The sequence below is a fragment of the Oncorhynchus nerka genome, linkage group LG13 (assembly GCF_034236695.1).
Source record: "Oncorhynchus nerka isolate Pitt River linkage group LG13, Oner_Uvic_2.0, whole genome shotgun sequence".
NCBI classification, from domain to species: Eukaryota; Metazoa; Chordata; class Actinopteri; order Salmoniformes; family Salmonidae; genus Oncorhynchus; species Oncorhynchus nerka.
Window position 1 is genome coordinate 15,578,148 of NC_088408.1, and position 25,317 is coordinate 15,603,464.

Here is a 25,317-nt window from a genome sequence, read left to right on the forward strand (position 1 = left end):
CAGCATGTTTTGTTTTTTTGCCTGTCCACAACCATTCTCTTGCCTCCCCCTTTTGGATTGTGAATAAACATCTTGGACTCTAACCATCTGCCTCCTGTGTTTGCATCTGGGTCTCACCTTGTGTCCTTATAATAATATAGTAATATTCTCAACTATGGAAATGATTTCATTATTGACAGATGGCTGCTATATATTTTTTTACTTTGGTTGAGACAGGTTTGTTAATTGTTGTACTTAGAGTCCATTTTGACTCCTCTCCTGTTTCAGTCCAAATCCGATCAATGGACCAGACATCCAGAATCTGTTAAGGCCAAATTCCACTCCATGTACTCGTGTCATTGCCAAACAATGGACCAGACATCCAGAATCTGTTAAGGCCAAATTCCACTCCATGTACTCGTGTCATTGCCAAACAATGGACCAGACATCCAGAATCTGTTAAGGCCAAATTCCACTCCATGTACTCGTGTCATTGCCAAACAATGGAGCAACATGATTGTTATGACAAAAAGGGGCAAGGATTGGAACGTTAGCACATACAGTACAAACTTGATTTGTCCAGGCTAGACCAGACAGTGGGTTCTCAAATCTGTCCTGAGTAACCACAGACTACAAAACAAATCCATTCACTTTTTTGTTGCTATATCTGGTTTAATGCATCATATTTCAGCCTGTGAAAACCAGTATATGTTTTAATTGTAAACTGGTTCCTGAGAAGTAAATTAACTCAAATAAAGTAAAATACATGCCGAAAGCCAGATGTATTTTAAACCAACACAGTATTCTAAATTGTGGGTCTCAGCAAACTAAACTCTCTTGTTTGATCAACACGGCTATTTCTGTTGCAAAGGCAAACTTCAATATTTACGTTCTCACACTATTGTTTTTCAAACTCAATTCACAATTGAGCAAAAATGCTCATATATTTGAATTTTGCCTGTGACTTAATAAGGTAAATATCTTTGTATTTGTATTTATTATGGATCCCCATTAGATCCTACAAAGGCAGCATCTACTCTTCCTGGGGTCCAGCAAAATTAAGGCAGTTACACCATTTTTAAAAACAATACAATACATTCACAACATATTTCACAACGTGTTAAGTCTGTGCCCTCAGGCCTATACTACCACATATCTACAACACAAAATCCATGTGTACGTGTGTATAGAGCATTTGTTATAGCGTGTGTGTGTATGGAACCATATTTACTACAACTGGATAATTGACAGGTACACTAGTTAAATGAAGGGTTGTCCCAACTTGTTCACATTTTTAAATCATACTACTAATAATAATAGTTATAGCAGTGTTCCTTATCAGTACAGTATGTATGCAGGTATTTGTACTTACAACCAGCAATACCAAGAAAGGGCAGTAGGTGGCAATGGTACTGTACACTGTGTATGGGTGCAGTTTTCATAAATACAATGAATATGGTGTGATGTCATCTAAAAGAATCTCCATTGAGAACCATCACAAAGTTGGTCTCCGTATTGAATTGACCTTTTCATTAGACTTTTTCTGATACATTTATATAGTCATTAAATATGTGCCACTGGCCTGAGTCTACTACAACAGCTTTACAAGAACAAAAAGCTCAAAATAAGTACAATTATAAAAGTGAAAGAACTACTTCAATGAATAACCCCCAAAAATTTACCAAAATATCCTTCAAAAATACTGATTTATTGTTCAGTCAGTGTCTCAACTCTTCAAACAGCAGCTATGGACAAGTATGTCACACAAAATATGCAATTTTAAATAAGAATAACAAAATGAATAATTAGTATGTGTACTGTCATGTACTAAAAACTGAAAACTACTAAACAAAAGAACAAATATACTATACACCTGGGGTTCTCAAACAGGGGTCCGTGGACCCCTATTGGTCAGTGGTGTAATTGCAAGGGTTCCATGAAAAAAAAAAGTGTAATGAACGTATGCATCACCACAAGGATACCAGTAACTTCACATATAATATAGAGGGGGTGGAGGTCCCTGAGGACCACTCAAAACCTTGCCTGCCTTGCCTCAAAATATGCAGGGGTTCCAGTACCCAAAAAAGGTTGAGAACCACTGCTACACTACTGAACAAAAGAACCGAACATTTGCCCAGCCTGTCTTTATGTACATTATAGACAACTACGCCATTGAGTCTCTCTTGGCCCATGCTAGCCTGTAGCCAAGTCTTTAACCTGCAGAGTGCACTGAAACTCCTCTCAGCCTCACATGAAGACACTGGCACCACAAACAAAAAATTCTGATCAGCACCTCAACTTGGTCAACCAACCCCCACACCTCCACTGGAAGCTTCCTGAGGACCTCTGCTGCCTCTCCACTGCTGCTACAGGGGGATTTGTTGCAAAAGAGAGGCAACTGCATTGAAAGAGAATCTATGTTCAGCTCTGGGTACTGATCTAGAGACTCATCCAATTTCCCCGTGAGAAGCGCTCTTTCCAACGTTTGCAGGACATTTAGATTGTCCTGGTCAAAACAGTCGCCAAACTGAACCTCCACACCATCCAACACTTGAAAAAATTCTGCCTTATAGTGATCCACTGTTTTGCCAGCAAATCGTCTTGAGTGTGTCTCAATGGAGTCAATCAATGTTGTTGCTTTCTCATACAGTGCAAGGTAGCTTTCATCATTTCTTCTGTTAACCCCATGCACAGGATAACTGGACACTGATTGGATTTCGCTGGTGTGCTTTTACAGTTACACAGTGGCGGTGGGTTTGGCAGTTTTGATGTGCTGTTACAGTTACACAGTGGCGGTGGGTTGGCAGTTTTGATGTGCTGTTACAGTTACACAGTGGTGGTGGGTTTGGCAGTTTTGATGTGCTGTTACAGTTACACAGTGGTGGTGGGTTTGGCAGTTTTGACGTGCTGTTACAGTTACACAGTGGCGGTGTGTTTGGCAGTTTTGATGTGCTGTTACAGTTACACAGTGGCGGTGGGTTTGGCAGTTTTGATGTGCTGTTACAGTTACACAGTGGCGGTGGGTTTGGCAGTTTTGATGTGCTGTTACAGTTACACAGTGGCGGTGGGTTTGGCAGTTTTGATGTGCTGTTACAGTTACACAGTGGCGGTGGGTTTGGCAGTTTTGATGTGCTGTTACAGTTACACAGTGGCGGTGGGTTTGGCAGTTTTGATGTGCTGTTACAGTTACACAGTGGCGGTGGGTTTGGCAGTTTTGATGTGCTGTTACAGTTACACAGTGGTGGTGGGTTTGGCAGTTTTGATGTGCTGTTACAGTTACACAGTGGCGGTGGGTTTGGCAGTTTTGATGTGCTGTTACAGTTACACAGTGGCGGTGGGTTTGGCAGTTTTGATGTGCTGTTACAGTTACACAGTGGTGGTGGGTTTGGCAGTTTTGACGTGCTGTGAATTTTACAATGGCTTTTCTCCAGTTCCTAAATCCTGCACTAATGAAGGCAGCATCTGCTCTTTGGCCAAAAGATGGCTGGCTTGAAAACCCTTGGCTACAGTGAAAACACAACACTCCTTTCATTGATGGATTATAAGGTAGCCAGGGGAAATCGCAAAGCCATCTCTCTTGAAACGTCAACACTCTGTTGGCAAGAGTTTGCGGTTCTATAAATTGTGGGTGTGGCTGATATGGTTTTGTTCCATAACTGAGGTAACTGGACAATGCAGTGCCACTGTTCCCTATACTGGTGCTGTTGGCAACCAGGTTGATACCTGGTCCTGCCGTAGCTGTGACACCGTCCTCTGAAGTCTCTCTCCCTGGCTCTTCCCCTTTCACCACCCTCACTGCCTCACAGTCTGAATCCTAGAAAATAAATAAGGTGTTTGCCATACTCCTAACTACCGGTACCCAAAACTACACAATTAATCACAAAGGCAATACCATTGCCTTAAACAAATCTTAGTTCAGTCAGCAGTTTAAGTTGAGAGTGGGGGTGTCCATGGCATTTTCCAATTATGTCCTATTTTACAAGTCTAAAAAACCTTTCATAATGTTGCCAAACAAAGACTCAACAAACTTACCTGAGAATCCCTGTCTCTGCCCATCTGTCCCCAGCTCTGCTGTCTGTGTGCCATCTGTTGCCTGATATGCCTAATGACATCATTTTGAAACATTTCTATTAGCATTTCACTTTCTTATTAGCATTTTATCAACTAGTTTTTGAGATATTAGGCTACTAGGGTTCTTACTTTGCGTTTTAGTGTCCTGAAAAGTACTCTGTCCTTTTTCTACCTGGCTGGCTACACACACACAGTGTTCAGGTTATTACCAGTAGGAGATGGGCTTCTATCATCTTCTATCATTCTAGATGGGCTTCAATCTAAAAGGTAGCTAGCTGGTCAGCTAGCAAATATCAAACGGATTGCAGTGATAAGGGTTGACAGCTGTATGAGTTCACCATTTACACAACGTATGCTGCAACCTTTTGGAATTGTAATATAGTTTTTAGTGGCTGGCTTCCAACAATAGCTGAATTTGCAGAGCTAGCGAGCACTAATTCCGTTTCGGTGGCGTTTGCTATAATCTTTGCTATCGTCAGTTTACTCAAGATCGGCACACAGGTGCTTCAAATTCCCCAAACGACAATTTAGCTTTTGCAACGAGACCATTAAATATATTTAAGACAATGGCAGAAGAGTAATGTCCGTTTGGAGTTCAGTTTATCGCTAACCTTATCACAGGGACGTCGAAGCACTACAGCTACATGCTGATCTTGGAATAAACACGATGTCAAAGATGGAATATTTGACGACTCCACGTAAATTGAATAGGTACTAGCTAGCTTGCTAGCTAATGTTTGCTTTAGTTTGCTCGCTGGCTGTGCAAATTCAGCTATTGTGTGTGTGTGAACCCTGACAACATAAAACATCATTATGGTGCGATTGACTGGATTAACATCACGTTAGTTACGTGTATTAAGTGACTTTCAGACGGTAAACACGAACCCTGTTACCTTGCCAGTTAAGGAACACACAACATTGCATTGCTAGTTTCTCTCATTGACTCAAATTCAAAGAGCTGCACACACTGGTTGATGTTACTGTAGCTAGCTAGCAAACATCAGCTAACATAGTGTGACCTGTAATAGAATGCAGCGAAAATGAAGACTGGTGACGGTTATTAAATGTGTTTTCTTGTATTGAGTGGTAGATTCCGTCAGATTCCCACACATGCACAGTACCTGCATCTTGTGCCACTGCTGAGGGTTGGGGGGTGGGAGGCAGTGGATCAAACCATTGTGAGGCAAAGGGTGGGGGTCGCAATCTTTTGAAACGTATAAACGAGCTAATAAGTGTCTACAATCAGCGCAAGTGCTTTCATTGCGTATTATGAATATTATTGAAATTACATAGTTATGTTTCCAGTGATATATTGGGGGGTACAAATCATATTTTTCCCAGGATGGGGGGCTTGTGTACCCCCGTCCCACCTGGGATTTCGCCTGTGGATCAAGGCATCAGCGCTCGTATCGTCGTAATTCCACCGGATCTCTCATCACACCCGCACCACACACTAGAATACTGCAGCACCGTTTCCCCTGCCATAAACCCTCACATTGGTGCCACAAAAAAAGAGAAGATGACGATGTATATAGGTTCGCAGAGAAAATTGTGTACTGTTTTTGGATATTGATTAGCGATTTTCAAGGATGCAAATAAATTCCAAAATATGTGTGGAGTTTTTAGTTCAGATTATTTGTTTGAAATATGTGATCTATAAAGAGAGCTTTATAATCGCGATATTCACTTTTTGGGTTTGAATAGTGTGAGAAAACAACAATATATTTAGTGAGAATCACAAAATAGGGTACAAAATTATTTCTAGCTCTTAAAGGGGCAGTAGCCTACATGGGGTATACAGATTTAAATTACAGCATTATTTAATATGCAGTAATTCTTCTGCTATTTATTCTGTTACTAATAATATTTAAATGTTAATTGTTTATTCTGATTACAATTATTATTTCTCATCTTTTAACTAAATAAAAATATTTTGCTTCCAATATGTAAGCAGGTCAAATCAAAATGTATTTGTCACATACACATGGTTAGCAGATGTTAATGCAAGTGTAGCGAAGTGCTTGTATATATAGCTGTCCATAACACATTCTGAGCTCTGTCAGAACGTGTTAGACAGACCACAATATAGGTGAAGTCAACTGGCAAAGGAGTTGCATTTTTGAGCAGTGATAGTCAAAGCAACCTTTAGCCTATCCCATGAGTGTTTGCGAGTTATATGACATATCAGATCTGTTGTAAGAGGATGCTGAACAACAGAGTTAGACACGCCCATCCAAACATTTCCATAAAGGTGTCATCGCTTGGTCTGTCCATCTACATTTGGAATCAGTGTTACGGATCTACCAGACCTAAAACTTTTCCATCCCAGGCCAAATATGAGTGAAATCAAACCTACCGATCCAGCAGACACTAACGCTGGAGAGGAAAAGGACTGGACAGCATCAGCCTGTTCTGACAGTTTAAAAACAAAGAAACTTAAACCCGTAAGTGATACATTTTTACATATGCAGCTGTTTGCCTTTTGCCTATAAAATCACTATCTTCACGTATACAATATTGCTAATTTATTTGACAAAAACTTTTGCTTTATAATCTTGTTTTCCAAATAGCCCAAACCCCAGAATGCCGTGACAATCGCCGTCTCCTCTCGAACACTTTTCAACATGGATGAGGAACGGAAGATCTATGAGGAAGAGGGAGTCGAGAAGTATATGGCCTACATGAATCAACAGGAGCACGAGAATGAGCCACTCATGCCAGGTGTTGCGTTTCCCCTTGTGAAGGTATATTAGAGGGATTGAATTAACTAAAGATTTGGACAACTTGCATGTCTGTATATGGGAGTATAAGAGGGTGGGGTTGCACTACGACTTCATATAGATTCTGTATTGTGGGTGAAAAGGAAACTTCATTCACTGTGATGCCAATGTCTTTAGGCCTAGATGGAATTTGTGTAATGCATCTAGAATAGTGTTTTGCTCAGAATTACAATAGGCAATATTGTTTCCCACAATTATGCACACCCTCTATACATGAATGCATAAATGACACTTTGGCAGAATATTCTTGTTTTCCCCTATTTAAACTGTTCTACACTCTTAGAAGTAAAGGTGCCTGGAAGAACCTTTAGGGTTGCCACACCTACAGAACCTTTCCAGTTGAAAAAGGTTTCCTTGAGGAACCCCTCTGAAAAGTTAATTCGAGGAACCCTTGTGTAAAGGTTTGAAAAGGAATATTTTTGTGATGGGAGGTATTCAATGTTGAGCCTTTTTGATAATATATTGTAGACGTGCCTGTCTATCAGATTGGATGCGTGGCTTATTGGAGCCGTGGCTTTCAGTCTAATACACACCAGCCAGGTTGTAGTTGGTCTAGTCTAGTACAAACCAGCCAGGTTATAGTCGGTCTAGTACAAACCAGCCAGGTTGTAGTTGGTCTAATACAAACCAGCCAGGTTGTAGTTGGTCTAATACAAACCAGCCAGGTTGTAGTTGGTCTAATACAAACCAGCCAGGTTGTAGTTGGTCTAGTCTAATACAAACCAGCCAGGTTGTAGTTGGTCTAATACACACCAGCCAGGTTGTAGTTGGTCTAGTCTAATACAAACCAGCCAGGTTGTAGTTGGTCTAATACAAACCAGCCATGTTGTAGTTGGTCTAATACAAACCAGTCAGGTTGTAGTTGGTCTAATACAAACCATCCAGGTTGTAGTAGGTCTAATACAACCCAGCCAGGTTGTAGTCGGTCTAGTCTAATACAAACCAGCCAGGTTGTAGTTGGTCTAGTCTAATACAAACCAGCCAGGTTGTAGTTGGTCTAATACAAACCAGCCAGGTTGCAGTTGGTCTAGTCTAGTACAAACCAGCCAGGTTGTAGTTGGTCTAGTCTAGTACAAACCAGCCAGGTTGTAGTTGGTCTAATACAAATCAGCCAGGTTGTAGTTGGTCTAGTCTAGTACAAACCAGCCAGGTTGTAGTTGGTCTAGTCTAATACAAACCAGCCAGGTTATAGCTGGTCTAATACAAACCAGCCAGGTTGCAGTTGGTCTAGTCTAGTACAAACCAGCCAGGTTGTAGTTGGTCTAGTCTAGTACAAACCAGCCAGGTTGTAGTTGGTCTAGTCTAATACAAACCAGCCAGGTTATAGCTGGTCTAATACAAACCAGCCAGGTTATAGTCGGTCTAGTCTAATGCAAACCAGCCAGGTTATAGTCGGTCTAGTCTAATACAAACCAGCCAGGTTATAGTCGGTCTAGTCTAGTACAAACCAGCCAGGTTATAGTCGGTCTAGTCTAGTACAAACCAGCCAGGTTATAGTCGGTCTAGTCTAATACAAACCAGCCAGGTTGTAGTTGGTCTAGTCTAATACAAACCAGCCAGGTTATAGTTGGTCTAATACAAACCAGCCAGGTTATAGCTGGTCTAATACAAACCAGCCAGGTTAAAGTTGGTCTAGTCTAATGCAAACCAGCCAGGTTGTAGTTGGTCTAGTCTAATGCAAACCAGCCAGGTTGTAGTTGGTCTAGTCTAATGCAAACCAGCCAGGTTGTAGTTGGTCTAGTCTAATGCAAACCAGCCAGGTTGTAGTCGGTCTAGTCTAATACAAACCAGCCAGGTTATAGCTGGTCTAATACAAACCAGCCAGGTTGTAGTTGGTCTAGTCTAATTCAAACCAGCCAGGTTGTAGTTGGTCTAATATAAACCAGCCAGGTTGTAGTAGGTCTAATACAAACCAGCCATGTTGTAGTTGGTCTAATACAAACCAGCCAGGTTGTAGTAGGTCTAATACAAACCAGTCAGGTTGTAGTTGGTCTAATACAAACCAGCCAGGTTGTAGTAGGTCTAATACAACCCAGCCAGGTTGTAGTCGGTCTAGTCTAATACAAACCAGCCAGGTTGTAGTTGGTCTAGTCTAATACAAACCAGCCAGGTTGTAGTTGGTCTAGTCTAATACAAACCAGCCAGGTTGTAGTTGGTCTAATACAAACCAGCCAGGTTGCAGTTGGTCTAGTCTAGTACAAACCAGCCAGGTTGTAGTTGGTCTAGTCTAGTACAAACCAGCCAGGTTGTAGTTGGTCTAATACAAATCAGCCAGGTTGTAGTTGGTCTAGTCTAGTACAAACCAGCCAGGTTGTAGTTGGTCTAGTCTAATACAAACCAGCCAGGTTATAGCTGGTCTAATACAAACCAGCCAGGTTGTAGTTGGTCTAGTCTAATACAAACCAGCCAGGTTGTAGTTGGTCTAGTCTAATACAAACCAGCCAGGTTGTAGTTGGTCTAATACAAACCAGCCAGGTTGCAGTTGGTCTAGTCTAGTACAAACCAGCCAGGTTGTAGTTGGTCTAGTCTAGTACAAACCAGCCAGGTTATAGCTGGTCTAATACAAACCAGCCAGGTTGCAGTTGGTCTAGTCTAGTACAAACCAGCCAGGTTGTAGTTGGTCTAGTCTAGTACAAACCAGCCAGGTTGTAGTTGGTCTAGTCTAATACAAACCAGCCAGGTTATAGCTGGTCTAATACAAACCAGCCAGGTTATAGTCGGTCTAGTCTAATGCAAACCAGCCAGGTTATAGTCGGTCTAGTCTAATACAAACCAGCCAGGTTATAGTCGGTCTAGTCTAGTACAAACCAGCCAGGTTATAGTCGGTCTAGTCTAATACAAACCAGCCAGGTTGTAGTTGGTCTAGTCTAATACAAACCAGCCAGGTTATAGTTGGTCTAATACAAACCAGCCAGGTTATAGCTGGTCTAATACAAACCAGCCAGGTTATAGTTGGTCTAGTCTAATGCAAACCAGCCAGGTTGTAGTTGGTCTAGTCTAATGCAAACCAGCCAGGTTGTAGTTGGTCTAGTCTAATGCAAACCAGCCAGGTTGTAGTCGGTCTAGTCTAATACAAACCAGCCAGGTTATAGCTGGTCTAATACAAACCAGCCAGGTTATAGTTGGTCTAATACAAACCAGCCAGGTTATAGCTGGTCTAATACAAACCAGCCAGGTTGTAGTTGGTCTAGTCTAATGCAAACCAGCCAGGTTGTAGTTGGTCTAATTCAAACCAGCCAGGTTGTAGTTGGTCTAATATAAACCAGCCAGGTTGTAGTAGGTCTAATACAAACCAGCCAGGTTGTAGTTGGTCTAGTCTAATATAAACCAGCCAGGTTATAGTTGGTCTAATAGAAAACCAGCCAGGTTGTAGTAGGTCTAATACAAACCAGCCATGTTGTAGTTGGTCTAATACAAACCAGTCAGGTTGTAGTTGGTCTAATACAAACCAGCCAGGTTGTAGTAGGTCTAATACAACCCAGCCAGGTTGTAGTCGGTCTAGTCTAATACAAACCAGCCAGGTTGTAGTTGGTCTAGTCTAATACAAACCAGCCAGGTTGTAGTTGGTCTAGTCTAATACAAACCAGCCAGGTTGTAGTTGGTCTAATACAAACCAGCCAGGTTGCAGTTGGTCTAGTCTAGTACAAACCAGCCAGGTTGTAGTTGGTCTAGTCTCGTACAAACCAGCCAGGTTGTAGTTGGTCTAATACAAATCAGCCAGGTTGTAGTTGGTCTAGTCTAGTACAAACCAGCCAGGTTGTAGTTGGTCTAGTCTAATACAAACCAGCCAGGTTATAGCTGGTCTAATACAAACCAGCCAGGTTGCAGTTGGTCTAGTCTAGTACAAACCAGCCAGGTTGTAGTTGGTCTAGTCTAGTACAAACCAGCCAGGTTGTAGTTGGTCTAGTCTAATACAAACCAGCCAGGTTATAGCTGGTCTAATACAAACCAGCCAGGTTGCAGTTGGTCTAGTCTAGTACAAACCAGCCAGGTTGTAGTTTGTCTAGTCTAGTACAAACCAGCCAGGTTGTAGTTGGTCTAGTCTAATACAAACCAGCCAGGTTATAGCTGGTCTAATACAAACCAGCCAGGTTATAGTCGGTCTAGTCTAATGCAAACCAGCCAGGTTATAGTCGGTCTAGTCTAATACAAACCAGCCAGGTTATAGTCGGTCTAGTCTAGTACAAACCAGCCAGGTTATAGTCGGTCTAGTCTAATACAAACCAGCCAGGTTGTAGTTGGTCTAGTCTAATACAAACCAGCCAGGTTATAGTTGGTCTAATACAAACCAGCCAGGTTATAGCTGGTCTAATACAAACCAGCCAGGTTATAGTTGGTCTAGTCTAATGCAAACCAGCCAGGTTGTAGTTGGTCTAGTCTAATGCAAACCAGCCAGGTTGTAGTTGGTCTAGTCTAATGCAAACCAGCCAGGTTGTAGTCGGTCTAGTCTAATACAAACCAGCCAGGTTATAGCTGGTCTAATACAAACCAGCCAGGTTATAGTTGGTCTAGTCTAATGCAAACCAGCCAGGTTGTAGTTGGTCTAGTCTAATGCAAACCAGCCAGGTTGTAGTTGGTCTAGTCTAATGCAAACCAGCCAGGTTGTAGTCGGTCTAGTCTAATACAAACCAGCCAGGTTATAGCTGGTCTAATACAAACCAGCCAGGTTATAGCTGGTCTAATACAAACCAGCCAGGTTGTAGTTGGTCTAGTCTAATGCAAACCAGCCAGGTTGTAGTTGGTCTAATTCAAACCAGCCAGGTTGTAGTTGGTCTAATACAAACCAGCCAGGTTGTAGTTGGTCTAGTCTAATATAAACCAGCCAGGTTATAGTTGGTCTAATACAAACCAGCCAGGTTGTAGTAGGTCTAATACAAACCAGCCATGTTGTAGTTGGTCTAATACAAACCAGCCAGGTTGTAGTAGGTCTAATACAAACCAGTCAGGTTGTAGTTGGTCTAATACAAACCAGCCAGGTTGTAGTAGGTCTAATACAACCCAGCCAGGTTGTAGTCGGTCTAGTCTAATACAAACCAGCCAGGTTGTAGTTGGTCTAGTCTAATACAAACCAGCCAGGTTGTAGTTGGTCTAGTCTAATACAAACCAGCCAGGTTGTAGTTGGTCTAATACAAACCAGCCAGGTTGCAGTTGGTCTAGTCTAGTACAAACCAGCCAGGTTGTAGTTGGTCTAGTCTAGTACAAACCAGCCAGGTTGTAGTTGGTCTAGTCTAATACAAACCAGCCAGGTTATAGCTGGTCTAATACAAACCAGCCAGGTTGCAGTTGGTCTAGTCTAGTACAAACCAGCCAGGTTGTAGTTGGTCTAGTCTAGTACAAACCAGCCAGGTTGTAGTTGGTCTAGTCTAATACAAACCAGCCAGGTTATAGCTGGTCTAATACAAACCAGCCAGGTTATAGTCGGTCTAGTCTAATGCAAACCAGCCAGGTTATAGTCGGTCTAGTCTAATACAAACCAGCCAGGTTATAGTCGGTCTAGTCTAGTACAAACCAGCCAGGTTATAGTCGGTAGTCTAATACAAACCAGCCAGGTTGTAGTTGGTCTAGTCTAATACAAACCAGCCAGGTTATAGTTGGTCTAATACAAACCAGCCAGGTTATAGCTGGTCTAATACAAACCAGCCAGGTTATAGTTGGTCTAGTCTAATGCAAACCAGCCAGGTTGTAGTTGGTCTAGTCTAATGCAAACCAGCCAGGTTGTAGTTGGTCTAGTCTAATGCAAACCAGCCAGGTTGTAGTCGGTCTAGTCTAATACAAACCAGCCAGGTTATAGCTGGTCTAATACAAACCAGCCAGGTTATAGTTGGTCTAGTCTAATGCAAACCAGCCAGGTTGTAGTTGGTCTAGTCTAATGCAAACCAGCCAGGTTGTAGTTGGTCTAGTCTAATGCAAACCAGCCAGGTTGTAGTCGGTCTAGTCTAATACAAACCAGCCAGGTTATAGCTGGTCTAATACAAACCAGCCAGGTTATAGCTGGTCTAATACAAACCAGCCAGGTTGTAGTTGGTCTAGTCTAATGCAAACCAGCCAGGTTGTAGTTGGTCTAATTCAAACCAGCCAGGTTGTAGTTGGTCTAATACAAACCAGCCAGGTTGTAGTAGGTCTAATACAAACCAGCCAGGTTGTAGTTGGTCTAGTCTAATATAAACCAGCCAGGTTATAGTTGGTCTAATACAAACCAGCCAGGTTGTAGTAGGTCTAATACAAACCAGCCATGTTGTAGTTGGTCTAATACAAACCAGCCAGGTTGTAGTAGGTCTAATACAAACCAGTCAGGTTGTAGTTGGTCTAATACAAACCAGCCAGGTTGTAGTAGGTCTAATACAACCCAGCCAGGTTGTAGTCGGTCTAGTCTAATACAAACCAGCCAGGTTGTAGTTGGTCTAGTCTAATACAAACCAGCCAGGTTGTAGTTGGTCTAGTCTAATACAAACCAGCCAGGTTGTAGTTGGTCTAATACAAACGAGCCAGGTTGCAGTTGGTCTAGTCTAGTACAAACCAGCCAGGTTGTAGTTGGTCTAGTCTAGTACAAACCAGCCAGGTTGTAGTTGGTCTAATACAAATCAGCCAGGTTGTAGTTGGTCTAGTCTAGTACAAACCAGCCAGGTTGTAGTTGGTCTAGTCTAATACAAACCAGCCAGGTTATAGCTGGTCTAATACAAACCAGCCAGGTTGTAGTTGGTCTAGTCTAATACAAACCAGCCAGGTTGTAGTTGGTCTAGTCTAATACAAACCAGCCAGGTTGTAGTTGGTCTAATACAAACCAGCCAGGTTGCAGTTGGTCTAGTCTAGTACAAACCAGCCAGGTTGTAGTTGGTCTAGTCTAGTACAAACCAGCCAGTTTGTAGTTGGTCTAATACAAAAATCAGCCAGGTTGTAGTTGGTCTAGTCTAGTACAAACCAGCCAGGTTGTAGTTGCTCTAGTCTAATACAAACCAGCCAGGTTATAGCTGGTCTAATACAAACCAGCCAGGTTGCAGTTGGTCTAGTCTAGTACAAACCAGCCAGGTTGTAGTTGGTCTAGTCTAGTACAAACCAGCCAGGTTGTAGTTGGTCTAGTCTAATACAAACCAGCCAGGTTATAGCTGGTCTAATACAAACCAGCCAGGTTATAGTCGGTCTAGTCTAATGCAAACCAGCCAGGTTATAGTCGGTCTAGTCTAATACAAACCAGCCAGGTTATAGTCGGTCTAGTCTAGTACAAACCAGCCAGGTTATAGTCGGTCTAGTCTAATACAAACCAGCCAGGTTGTAGTTGGTCTAGTCTAATACAAACCAGCCAGGTTATAGTTGGTCTAATACAAACCAGCCAGGTTATAGCTGGTCTAATACAAACCAGCCAGGTTATAGTTGGTCTAGTCTAATGCAAACCAGCCAGGGTGTAGTTGGTCTAGTCTAATGCAAACCAGCCAGGTTGTAGTTGGTCTAGTCTAATGCAAACCAGACAGGTTGTAGTCGGTCTAGTCTAATACAAACCAGCCAGGTTATAGCTGGTCTAATACAAACCAGCCAGGTTATAGTTGGTCTAATACAAACCAGCCAGGTTATAGCTGGTCTAATACAAACCAGCCAGGTTGTAGTTGGTCTAGTCTAATGCAAACCAGCCAGGTTGTAGTTGGTCTAACTCAAACCAGCCAGGTTGTAGTTGGTCTAATATAAACCAGCCAGGTTGTAGTAGGTCTAATACAAACCAGCCAGGTTGTAGTTGGTCTAGTCTAATATAAACCAGCCAGGTTATAGTTGGTCTAATACAAACCAGCCAGGTTGTAGTAGGTCTAATACAAACCAGCCATGTTGTAGTTGGTCTAATACAAACCAGTCAGGTTGTAGTTGGTCTAATACAAACCAGCCAGGTTGTAGTAGGTCTAATACAACCCAGCCAGGTTGTAGTCGGTCTAGTCTAATACAAACCAGCCAGGTTGTAGTTGGTCTAGTCTAATACAAACCAGCCAGGTTGTAGTTGGTCTAGTCTAATACAAACCAGCCAGGTTGTATTTGGTCTAATACAAACCAGCCAGGTTGCAGTTGGTCTAGTCTAGTACAAACCAGCCAGGTTGTAGTTGGTCTAGTCTAGTACAAACCAGCCAGGTTGTAGTTGGTCTAATACAAATCAGCCAGGTTGTAGTTGGTCTAGTCTAGTACAAACCAGCCAGGTTGTAGTTGGTCTAGTCTAATACAAACCAGCCAGGTTATAGCTGGTCTAATACAAACCAGCCAGGTTGCAGTTGGTCTAGTCTAGTACAAACCAGCCAGGTTGTAGTTGGTCTAGTCTAGTACAAACCAGCCAGGTTGTAGTTGGTCTAGTCTAATACAAACCAGCCAGGTTATAGCTGGTCTAATACAAACCAGCCAGGTTATAGTTGGTCTAGTCTAATGCAAACCAGCCAGGTTGTAGTTGGTCTAGTCTAATGCAAACCAGCCAGGTTGTAGTTGGTCTAGTCTAATGCAAACCAGCCAGGTTGTAGTCGGTCTAGTCTAATACAAACCAGCCAGGTTATAGCTGGTCTAATACAAACCAGCCAGGTTATAGTCGGTCTAGTCTAATGCAAACCAGCCAGGTTATAGTCGGTCTAGTCTAATACAAACCAGCCAGGTTATAGTCGGTCTAGTCTAGTACAAACCAGCCAGGTTATAGTCGGTCTAGTCTAATACAAACCAGCCAGGTTATAGTTGGTCTAATACAAACCAGCCAGGTTGCAGCTGGTCTAATACAAACCAGCCAGGTTATAGTTGGTCTAGTCTAATGCAAACCAGCCAGGTTGTAGTTGGTCTAGTCTAATGCAAACCACCCAGGTTGTAGTTGGTCTAGTCTAATGCAAACCAGCCAGGTTGTAGTCGGTCTAGTCTAATACAAACCAGCCAGGTTATAGCTGGTCTAATACAAACCAGCCAGGTTATAGTTGGTCTAATACAAACCAGCCAGGTTATAGTTGGTCTAATACAAACCAGCCAGGTTATAGCTGGTCTAATACAAACCAGCCAGGTTATAGTTGGTCTAGTCTAATGCAAACCAGCCAGGTTGTAGTTGGTCTAGTCTAATGCAAACCAGCCAGGTTGTAGTTGGTCTAGTCTAATGCAAACCAGCCAGGTTGTAGTCGGTCTAGTCTAATACAAACCAGCCAGGTTATAGCTGGTCTAATACAAACCAGCCAGGTTATAGTCGGTCTAGTCTAATGCAAACCAGCCAGGTTATAGTCGGTCTAGTCTAATACAAACCAGCCAGGTTATAGTCGGTCTAGTCTAGTACAAACCAGCCAGGTTATAGTCGGTCTAGTCTAATACAAACCAGCCAGGTTGTAGTTGGTCTAGTCTAATACAAACCAGCCAGGTTATAGCTGGTCTAATACAAACCAGCCAGGTTATAGTCGGTCTAGTCTAATGCAAACCAGCCAGGTTATAGCTGGTCTAATACAAACCAGCCAGGTTATAGTTGGTCTAGTCTAATGCAAACCAGCCAGGTTGTAGTTGGTCTAGTCTAATGCAAACCAGCCAGGTTGTAGTTGGTCTAGTCTAATGCAAACCAGCCAGGTTGTAGTCGGTCTAGTCTAATACAAACCAGCCAGGTTATAGCTGGTCTAATACAAACCAGCCAGGTTATAGTCGGTCTAGTCTAATGCAAACCAGCCAGGTTATAGTCGGTCTAGTCTAATACAAACCAGCCAGGTTATAGTCGGTCTAGTCTAGTACAAACCAGCCAGGTTATAGTCGGTCTAGTCTAATACAAACCAGCCAGGTTATAGTTGGTCTAATACAAACCAGCCAGGTTGCAGCTGGTCTAATACAAACCAGCCAGGTTATAGTTGGTCTAGTCTAATGCAAACCAGCCAGGTTGTAGTTGGTCTAGTCTAATGCAAACCAGCCAGGTTGTAGTTGGTCTAGTCTAATGCAAACCAGCCAGGTTGTAGTCGGTCTAGTCTAATACAAACCAGCCAGGTTATAGCTGGTCTAATACAAACCAGCCAGGTTATAGTTGGTCTAATACAAACCAGCCAGGTTATAGTTGGTCTAATACAAACCAGCCAGGTTATAGCTGGTCTAATGCAAACCAGCCAGGTTATAGTTGGTCTAGTCTAATGCAAACCAGCCAGGTTGTAGTTGGTCTAGTCTAATGCAAACCAGCCAGGTTGTAGTTGGTCTAGTCTAATGCAAACCAGCCAGGTTGTAGTCGGTCTAGTCTAATACAAACCAGCCAGGTTATAGCTGGTCTAATACAAACCAGCCAGGTTATAGTCGGTCTAGTCTAATGCAAACCAGCCAGGTTATAGTCGGTCTAGTCTAATACAAACCAGCCAGGTTATAGTCGGTCTAGTCTAGTACAAACCAGCCAGGTTATAGTCGGTCTAGTCTAATACAAACCAGCCAGGTTGTAGTTGGTCTAGTCTAATGCAAACCAGCCAGGTTGTAGTTGGTCTAATTCAAACCAGCCAGGTTGTAGTTGGTCTAATATAAACCAGCCAGGTTGTAGTAGGTCTAATACAAACCAGCCAGGTTGTAGTTGGTCTAGTCTAATATAAACCAGCCAGGTTGTAGTTGGTCTAGTCTAATGCAAACCAGCCAGGTTGTAGTTGGTCTAATTCAAACCAGCCAGGTTGTAGTTGGTCTAATATAAACCAGCCAGGTTGTAGTAGGTCTAATACAAACCAGCCAGGTTGTAGTTGGTCTAGTCTAATATAAACCAGCCAGGTTATAGTTGGTCTAATACAAACCAGCCAGGTTGTAGTAGGTCTAATACAAACCAGCCATGTTGTAGTTGGTCTAATACAAACCAGTCAGGTTGTAGTTGGTCTAATACAAACCAGCCAGGTTGTAGTAGGTCTAATACAACCCAGCCAGGTTGTAGTCGGTCTAGTCTAATACAAACCAGCCAGGTTGTAGTTGGTCTAGTCTAATACAAACCAGCCAGGTTGTAGTTGGTCTAGTCTAATACAAACCAGCCAGGTTGTAGTTGGTCTAATACAAACCAGCCAGGTTGCAGTTGGTCTAGTCTAGTACAAACCAGCCAGGTTGTAGTTGGTCTAATACAAATCAGCCAGGTTGTAGTTGGTCTAGTCTAGTACAAACCAGCCAGGTTGTAGTTGGTCTAGTCTAATACAAACCAGCCAGGTTATAGCTGGTCTAATACAAACCAGCCAGGTTGCAGTTGGTCTAGTCTAGTACAAACCAGCCAGGTTGTAGTTGGTCTAGTCTAGTACAAACCAGCCAGGTTGTAGTTGGTCTAGTCTAATACAAACCAGCCAGGTTATAACTGGTCTAATACAAACCAGCCAGGTTATAGTCGGTCTAGTCTAATGCAAACCAGCCAGGTTATAGTCGGTCTAGTCTAATACAAACCAGCCAGGTTATAGTCGGTCTAGTCTAGTACAAACCAGCCAGGTTATAGTCGGTCTAGTCTAATACAAACCAGCCAGGTTGTAGTTGGTCTAGTCTAATACAAACCAGCCAGGTTATAGTTGGTCTAATACAAACCAGCCAGGTTATAGCTGGTCTAATACAAACCAGCCAGGTTATAGTTGGTCTAGTCTAATGCAAACCAGCCAGGTTGTAGTTGGTCTAGTCTAATGCAAACCAGCCAGGTTGTAGTTGGTCTAGTCTAATGCAAACCAGCCAGGTTGTAGTCGGTCTAGTCTAATACAAACCAGCCAGGTTATAGCTGGTCTAATACAAACCAGCCAGGTTATAGTCGGTCTAGTCTAATGCAAACCAGCCAGGTTATAGTCGGTCTAGTCTAATACAAAACCAGCCAGGTTATAGTCGGTCTAGTCTAGTACAAACCAGCCAGGTTATAGTCGGTCTAGTCTAATACAAACCAGCTAGGTTGTAGTTGGTCTAGTCTAATACAAACCAGCCAGGTTATAGTTGGTCTAATACAAACCAGCCAGGTTATAGCTGGTCTAATACAAACCAGCCAGGTTATAGTTGGTCTAGTCTAATGCAAACCAGCCAGGTTGTAGTTGGTCTAGTCTAATGCAAACCAGCCAGGTTGTAGTTGGTCTAGTCTAATGCAAACCAGCCAGGTTGTAGTCGGTCTAGTCTAATACAAACCAGCCAGGTTATAGTTGGTCTAATACAAACCAGCCAGGTTATAGCTGGTCTAATACAAACCAGCCAGGTTATAGTTGGTCTAGTCTAATGCAAACCAGCCAGGTTGTAGTTGGTCTAGTCTAATGCAAACCAGCCAGGTTGTAGTTGGTCTAGTCTAATGCAAACCAGCCAGGTTGTAGTCGGTCTAGTCTAATACAAACCAGCCAGGTTATAGCTGGTCTAATACAAACCAGCCAGGTTATAGTCGGTCTAGTCTAATGCAAATCAGCCAGGTTATAGTCGGTCTAGTCTAATACAAACCAGCCAGGTTATAGTCGGTCTAGTCTAGTACAAACCAGCCAGGTTATAGTCGGTCTAGTCTAATACAAACCAGCCAGGTTGTAGTTGGTCTAGTCTAATACAAACCAGCCAGGTTATAGTTGGTCTAATACAAACCAGCCAGGTTATAGCTGGTCTAATACAAACCAGCCAGGTTATAGTTGGTCTAGTCTAATGCAAACCAGCCAGGTTGTAGTTGGTCTAGTCTAATGCAAACCAGCCAGGTTGTAGTTGGTCTAGTCTAATGCAAACCAGCCAGGTTGTAGTCGGTCTAGTCTAATACAAACCAGCCAGGTTATAGCTGGTCTAATACAAACCAGCCAGGTTATAGTCGGTCTAGTCTAATGCAAACCAGCCAGGTTATAGTCGGTCTAGTCTAATACAAACCAGCCAGGTTATAGTCGGTCTAGTCTAGTACAAACCAGCCAGGTTATAGTCGGTCTAGTCTAATACAAACCAGCCAGGTTGTAGTTGGTCTAGTCTAATACAAACCAGCCAGGTTATAGTTGGTCTAATACAAACCAGCCAGGTTATAGCTGGTCTAATACAAACCAGCCAGGTTATAGTTGGTCTAGTCTAATGCAAACCAGCCAGGTTGTAGTTGGTCTAGTCTAATGCAAACCAGCCAGGTTGTAGTTGGTCTAGTCTAATGCAAACCAGCCAGGTTGTAGTCGGTCTAGTCTAATACAAACCAGCCAGGTTATAGCTGGTCTAATACAAACCAGCCAGGTTATAGCTGGTCTAATACAAACCAGCCAGGTTATAGTTGGTCTAATACAAACCAGCCAGGTTATAGCTGGTCTAATACAAACCAGCCAGGTTGTAGTTGGTCTAGTCTAATGCAAACCAGCCAGGTTGTAGTTGGTCTAATTCAAACCAGCCAGGTTGTAGTTGGTCTAATATAAACCAGCCAGGTTGTAGTAGGTCTAATACAAACCAGCCAGGTTGTAGTTGGTCTAGTCTAATATAAACCAGCCAGGTTATAGTTGGTCTAATACAAACCAGCCAGGTTGTAGTTGGTCTAATACAAACCAGTCAGGTTGTAGTTGGTCTAATACAAACCAGCCAGGTTGTAGTAGGTCTAATACAACCCAGCCAGGTTGTAGTCGGTCTAGTCTAATACAAACCAGCCAGGTTGTAGTTGGTCTAGTCTAATACAAACCAGCCAGGTTGTAGTTGGTCTAGTCTAATACAAACCAGCCAGGTTGTAGTTGGTCTAATACAATCCAGCCAGGTTGCAGTTGGTCTAGTCTAGTACAAACCAGCCAGGTTGCAGTTGGTCTAGTCTAATACAAACCAGCCAGGTTATAGCTGGTCTAATACAAACCAGCCAGGTTGCAGTTGGTCTAGTCTAGTACAAACCTGCCAGGTTGTAGTTGGTCTAGTCTAGTACAAACCAGCCAGGTTGTAGTTGGTCTAGTCTAATACAAACCAGCCAGGTTATAGCTGGTCTAATACAAACCAGCCAGGTTATAGTCGGTCTAGTCTAATGCAAACCAGCCAGGTTATAGTCGGTCTAGTCTAATACAAACCAGCCAGGTTATAGTCGGTCTAGTCTAGTACAAACCAGCCAGGTTATAGTCGGTCTAGTCTAATACAAACCAGCCAGGTTGTAGTTGGTCTAGTCTAATACAAACCAGCCAGGTTATAGTTGGTCTAATACAAACCAGCCAGGTTATAGCTGGTCTAATACAAACCAGCCAGGTTATAGTCGGTCTAGTCTAATGCAAACCAGCCAGGTTGTAGTTGGTCTAGTCTAATGCAAACCAGCCAGGTTGTAGTTGGTCTAGTCTAATGCAAACCAGCCAGGTTGTAGTCGGTCTAGTCTAATACAAACCAGCCAGGTTATAGCTGGTCTAATACAAACCAGCCAGGTTATAGTCAGTCTAGTCTAATGCAAACCAGCCAGGTTATAGTCGGTCTAGTCTAATACAAACCAGCCAGGTTATAGTCGGTCTAGTCTAGTACAAACCAGCCAGGTTATAGTCGGTCTAGTCTAATACAAACCAGCCAGGTTGTAGTTGGTCTAGTCTAATACAAACCAGCCAGGTTATAGTTGGTCTAATACAAACCAGCCAGGTTATAGCTGGTCTAATACAAACCAGCCAGGTTATAGTTGGTCTAGTCTAATGCAAACCAGCCAGGTTGTAGTTGGTCTAGTCTAATGCAAACCAGCCAGGTTGTAGTTGGTCTAGTCTAATGCAAACCAGCCAGGTTGTAGTCGGTCTAGTCTAATACAAACCAGCCAGGTTATAGCTGGTCTAATACAAACCAACCAGGTTATAGTTGGTCTAATACAAACCAGCCAGGTTATAGCTGGTCTAATACAAACCAGCCAGGTTGTAGTTGGTCTAGTCTAATGCAAACCAGCCAGGTTGTAGTTGGTCTAATTCAAACCAGCCAGGTTGTAGTTGGTCTAATATAAACCAGCCAGGTTGTAGTAGGTCTAATACAAACCAGCCAGGTTGTAGTTGGTCTAGTCTAATATAAACCAGCCAGGTTATAGTTGGTCTAATACAAACCAGCCAGGTTGTAGTTGGTCTAATACAAACCAGTCAGGTTGTAGTTGGTCTAATACAAACCAGCCAGGTTGTAGTAGGTCTAATACAACCCAGCCAGGTTGTAGTCGGTCTAGTCTAATACAAACCAGCCAGGTTGTAGTTGGTCTAGTCTAATACAAACCAGCCAGGTTGTAGTTGGTCTAATACAAACCAGCCAGGTTGCAGTTGGTCTAGTCTAGTACAAACCAGCCAGGTTGCAGTTGGTCTAGTCTAATACAAACCAGCCAGGTTATAGCTGGTCTAATACAAACCAGCCAGGTTGCAGTTGGTCTAGTCTAGTACAAACCTGCCAGGTTGTAGTTGGTCTAGTCTAGTACAAACCAGCCAGGTTGTAGTTGGTCTAGTCTAATACAAACCAGCCAGGTTATAGCTGGTCTAATACAAACCAGCCAGGTTATAGTCGGTCTAGTCTAATGCAAACCAGCCAGGTTATAGTCGGTCTAGTCTAATACAAACCAGCCAGGTTATAGTCGGTCTAGTCTAGTACAAACCAGCCAGGTTATAGTCGGTCTAGTCTAATACAAACCAGCCAGGTTGTAGTTGGTCTAGTCTAATACAAACCAGCCAGGTTATAGTTGGTCTAATACAAACCAGCCAGGTTATAGCTGGTCTAATACAAACCAGCCAGGTTATAGTTGGTCTAGTCTAATGCAAACCAGCCAGGTTGTAGTTGGTCTAGTCTAATGCAAACCAGCCAGGTTGTAGTTGGTCTAGTCTAATGCAAACCAGCCAGGTTGTAGTCGGTCTAGTCTAATACAAACCAGCCAGGTTATAGCTGGTCTAATACAAACCAGCCAGGTTATAGTTGGTCTAATACAAACCAGCCAGGTTATAGCTGGTCTAATACAAACCAGCCAGGTTGTAGTTGGTCTAGTCTAATGCAAACCAGCCAGGTTGTAGTTGGTCTAATTCAAACCAGCCAGGTTGTAGTTGGTCTAATATAAACCAGCCAGGTTGTAGTAGGTCTAATACAAACCAGCCAGGTTGTAGTTGGTCTAGTCTAATATAAACCAGCCAGGTTATAGTTGGTCTAATACAAACCAGCCAGGTTGTAGTAGGTCTAATACAAACCAGCCAGGTTATAGTTGGTCTAATACAAACCAGACAGGTTTTAGTTGGTCTAATACAAACCAGCCAGGTTGTAGTTGGTCTAATACAAACCAGCCAGGTTGTAGTTGGTCTAATACAACCCAGCCAGGTTGTAGTTGGTCTAATACAAACCAGCCAGGTTGTAGTTGGTCTAGTCTAATACAAACCAGCCAGGTTGTAGTTGGTCTAGTCTAATACAAACCAGCCAGGTTGTAGTTGGTCTAATACAAACCAGCCAGGTTGCAGTTGGTCTAGTGTAGTACAAACCAGCCAGGTTGTAGTTGGTCTAATACAAATCAGCCAGGTTGTAGTTGGTCTAGTCTAGTACAAACCAGCCAGGTTGTAGTTGGTCTAGTCTCATACAAACCAGCCAGGTTATAGCTGGTCTAATACAAACCAGCCAGGTTGTAGTTGGTCTAGTCTAGTACAAACCAGCCAGGTTGTAGTTGGTCTAGTCTAGTACAAACCAGCCAGGTTGTAGTTGGTCTAGTCTAGTACAAACCAGCCAGGTTGTAGTTGGTCTAGTCTAATACAAACCAGCCAGGTTGTAGTTGGTCTAGTCTAATACAAATCAGCCAGGTTGTAGTTGGTCTAGTCTAATACAAATCAGCCAGGTTGTAGTTGGTCTAGTCTAATACAACCCAGCCAGGTTGTAGTTGGTCTAATACAACCCAGCCAGGTTGTAGTTGGTCTAGTCTAGTACAAACCAGCCAGGTTGTAGTTGGTCTAATACAACCCAGCCAGGTTGTAGTTGGTCTAGTCTAGTACAAACCAGCCAGGTTGTAGTTGGTCTAGTCTAATACAAACCAGCCAGGTTGTGTCATCGTTTCTTAATCCCTGAAAACACACTCACACACACACACACTGCAGGCTCTGATGACGGTAAACTCCAGACTGAGGCAGCTCTACCCCGACAGTGAGGAGCTGTTTGACATCGTCCTGATGACTAATAACCACGCCCAGGTCGGGGTGCGCCTCATCAACAGCATCAACCACTACGGTCCGTAAAACACGCATACATTTACATTTAAGTCATTTAGCACAACACGCCGACATGCTTTGCCACTCTTACTGCAATGTTACAGCCACGCCTACGATGTTATAAGACACACCTGTTTTGTAATGCAAAGTATGGGGCCTGTTAAAAACCCTATCTCAATCCCTCTCTCTGGCCCTGGACAGTTGTACCTATATATTTAAACCAGCACCAGTTGGTGGTGCTCTTTCTCGGGGTCCATTGAATGATTGGACATCCAATTTAAAAGGTACAATATGCAGAAATCGCTCCGTCATTTTCTCGTTGCTAAAATTCGAAACAATTTGAAACAAACAGTCAGTATTTAAACTGCTGTGAAATACATTTTCCATAAACAAAAATATTGTATTTTCACCTGGTATACAAAACCGAAAGTAAAAGATGAAAAAAATGTACTTAACAGGAAGCATACAAATAGAAGATATCTACCGCTTGTTAGACTTGCTTTCAATGAGAAGGAAAGATCTATAACTCATATTTCTATGTGCATTTGGTTGGGTCACCAAAAAGTTACATATTGCAGCTTTAATGCTGCTCCTTTGACCAAATATGTTGTTTTTATTGTTTAGGCCTCTTGTTCTTGATATGTAGTGGCCATCTTTGGCCACCACCCTGATGACTTTACATCACATTTCTATACGGTGATAATGTTTTTGTTGTTTCGTCTGACAGATTTAACCATTGAGAGATTCTGTATGACTGGAGGGAAAAGCCCCATTGGATATCTGAAGGCCTACATGACCAACCTGTACCTCTCCAAGGATGGAGAGAAAGTCACTGAGGCCATTGAGGAGGGTAGGTGGTGATGACACTGTTTTTTTGCCTCTAGAGATTTAACTTGTTTAGCTTAGCAATGGCACTAAGTAAACAACTGTAGATGTACATTGTGGTAACACGTTATAGTATTGCCTACGGATATAATGCATGGATGATGCTGTTGTAATAGATTGTGACTCATTGTAATGGCTGGAATGGAATTAATGGAACATAGTCAAACATGTGGTTTCCATGTGTGATGTGTACGCTACCCATCCGTTTATTCCCTTCCAGTCATTACAATGAGCCTGTCCTCCTGTAGCTCCTTGTACAACATCACGACACTTCCAGGAAAGCTTGTGAAACAGACCAAACAGTTCAGGCCGGGGTTTGAGAAGTCAATGAGAGAAGTGAAGAATTATTCCTTTAGTTGTTCATTAAGGCACATCCTAGATTGGAGCCAATGTCTTAAGTAGTTGAACGTGTTATTATCCTAACTTTGTGAAAATGACACATTTAAATTTTCGTCAAAACCTACTTTAAATTGAAGGAGTGGCTTTGATTTGACATCCTGCAGATGTGCAGTTCGGCGTGAGACAACTTAGACCTGATGACATGTATTTACGCATGAGATTAGTTAGCCAATGTCACCATGACACGGCCTGCA

The 25,317-nt window shown here is 42.7% G+C and overlaps 1 protein-coding gene across 1 annotated transcript in view; it reads left to right on the forward strand.

Annotated features, from left to right (window-relative positions):
* The first annotated feature begins 6,324 nt into the window (after positions 1-6,324).
* LOC115140444 (cytosolic 5'-nucleotidase 1A-like) overlaps positions 6,325-25,317 on the forward strand; it is a 28,632-nt gene continuing 9,639 nt past the window's right edge. Inside the window, exons 1-4 of the mRNA XM_029678774.2 lie at positions 6,325-6,494; positions 6,621-6,794; positions 23,729-23,858; positions 24,567-24,689. Coding sequence (XP_029534634.1) covers positions 6,387-6,494; positions 6,621-6,794; positions 23,729-23,858; positions 24,567-24,689 — 535 coding nt within the window. The 5' untranslated portion in view covers positions 6,325-6,386. The remainder of the gene's footprint in view (positions 6,495-6,620; positions 6,795-23,728; positions 23,859-24,566; positions 24,690-25,317) is intronic.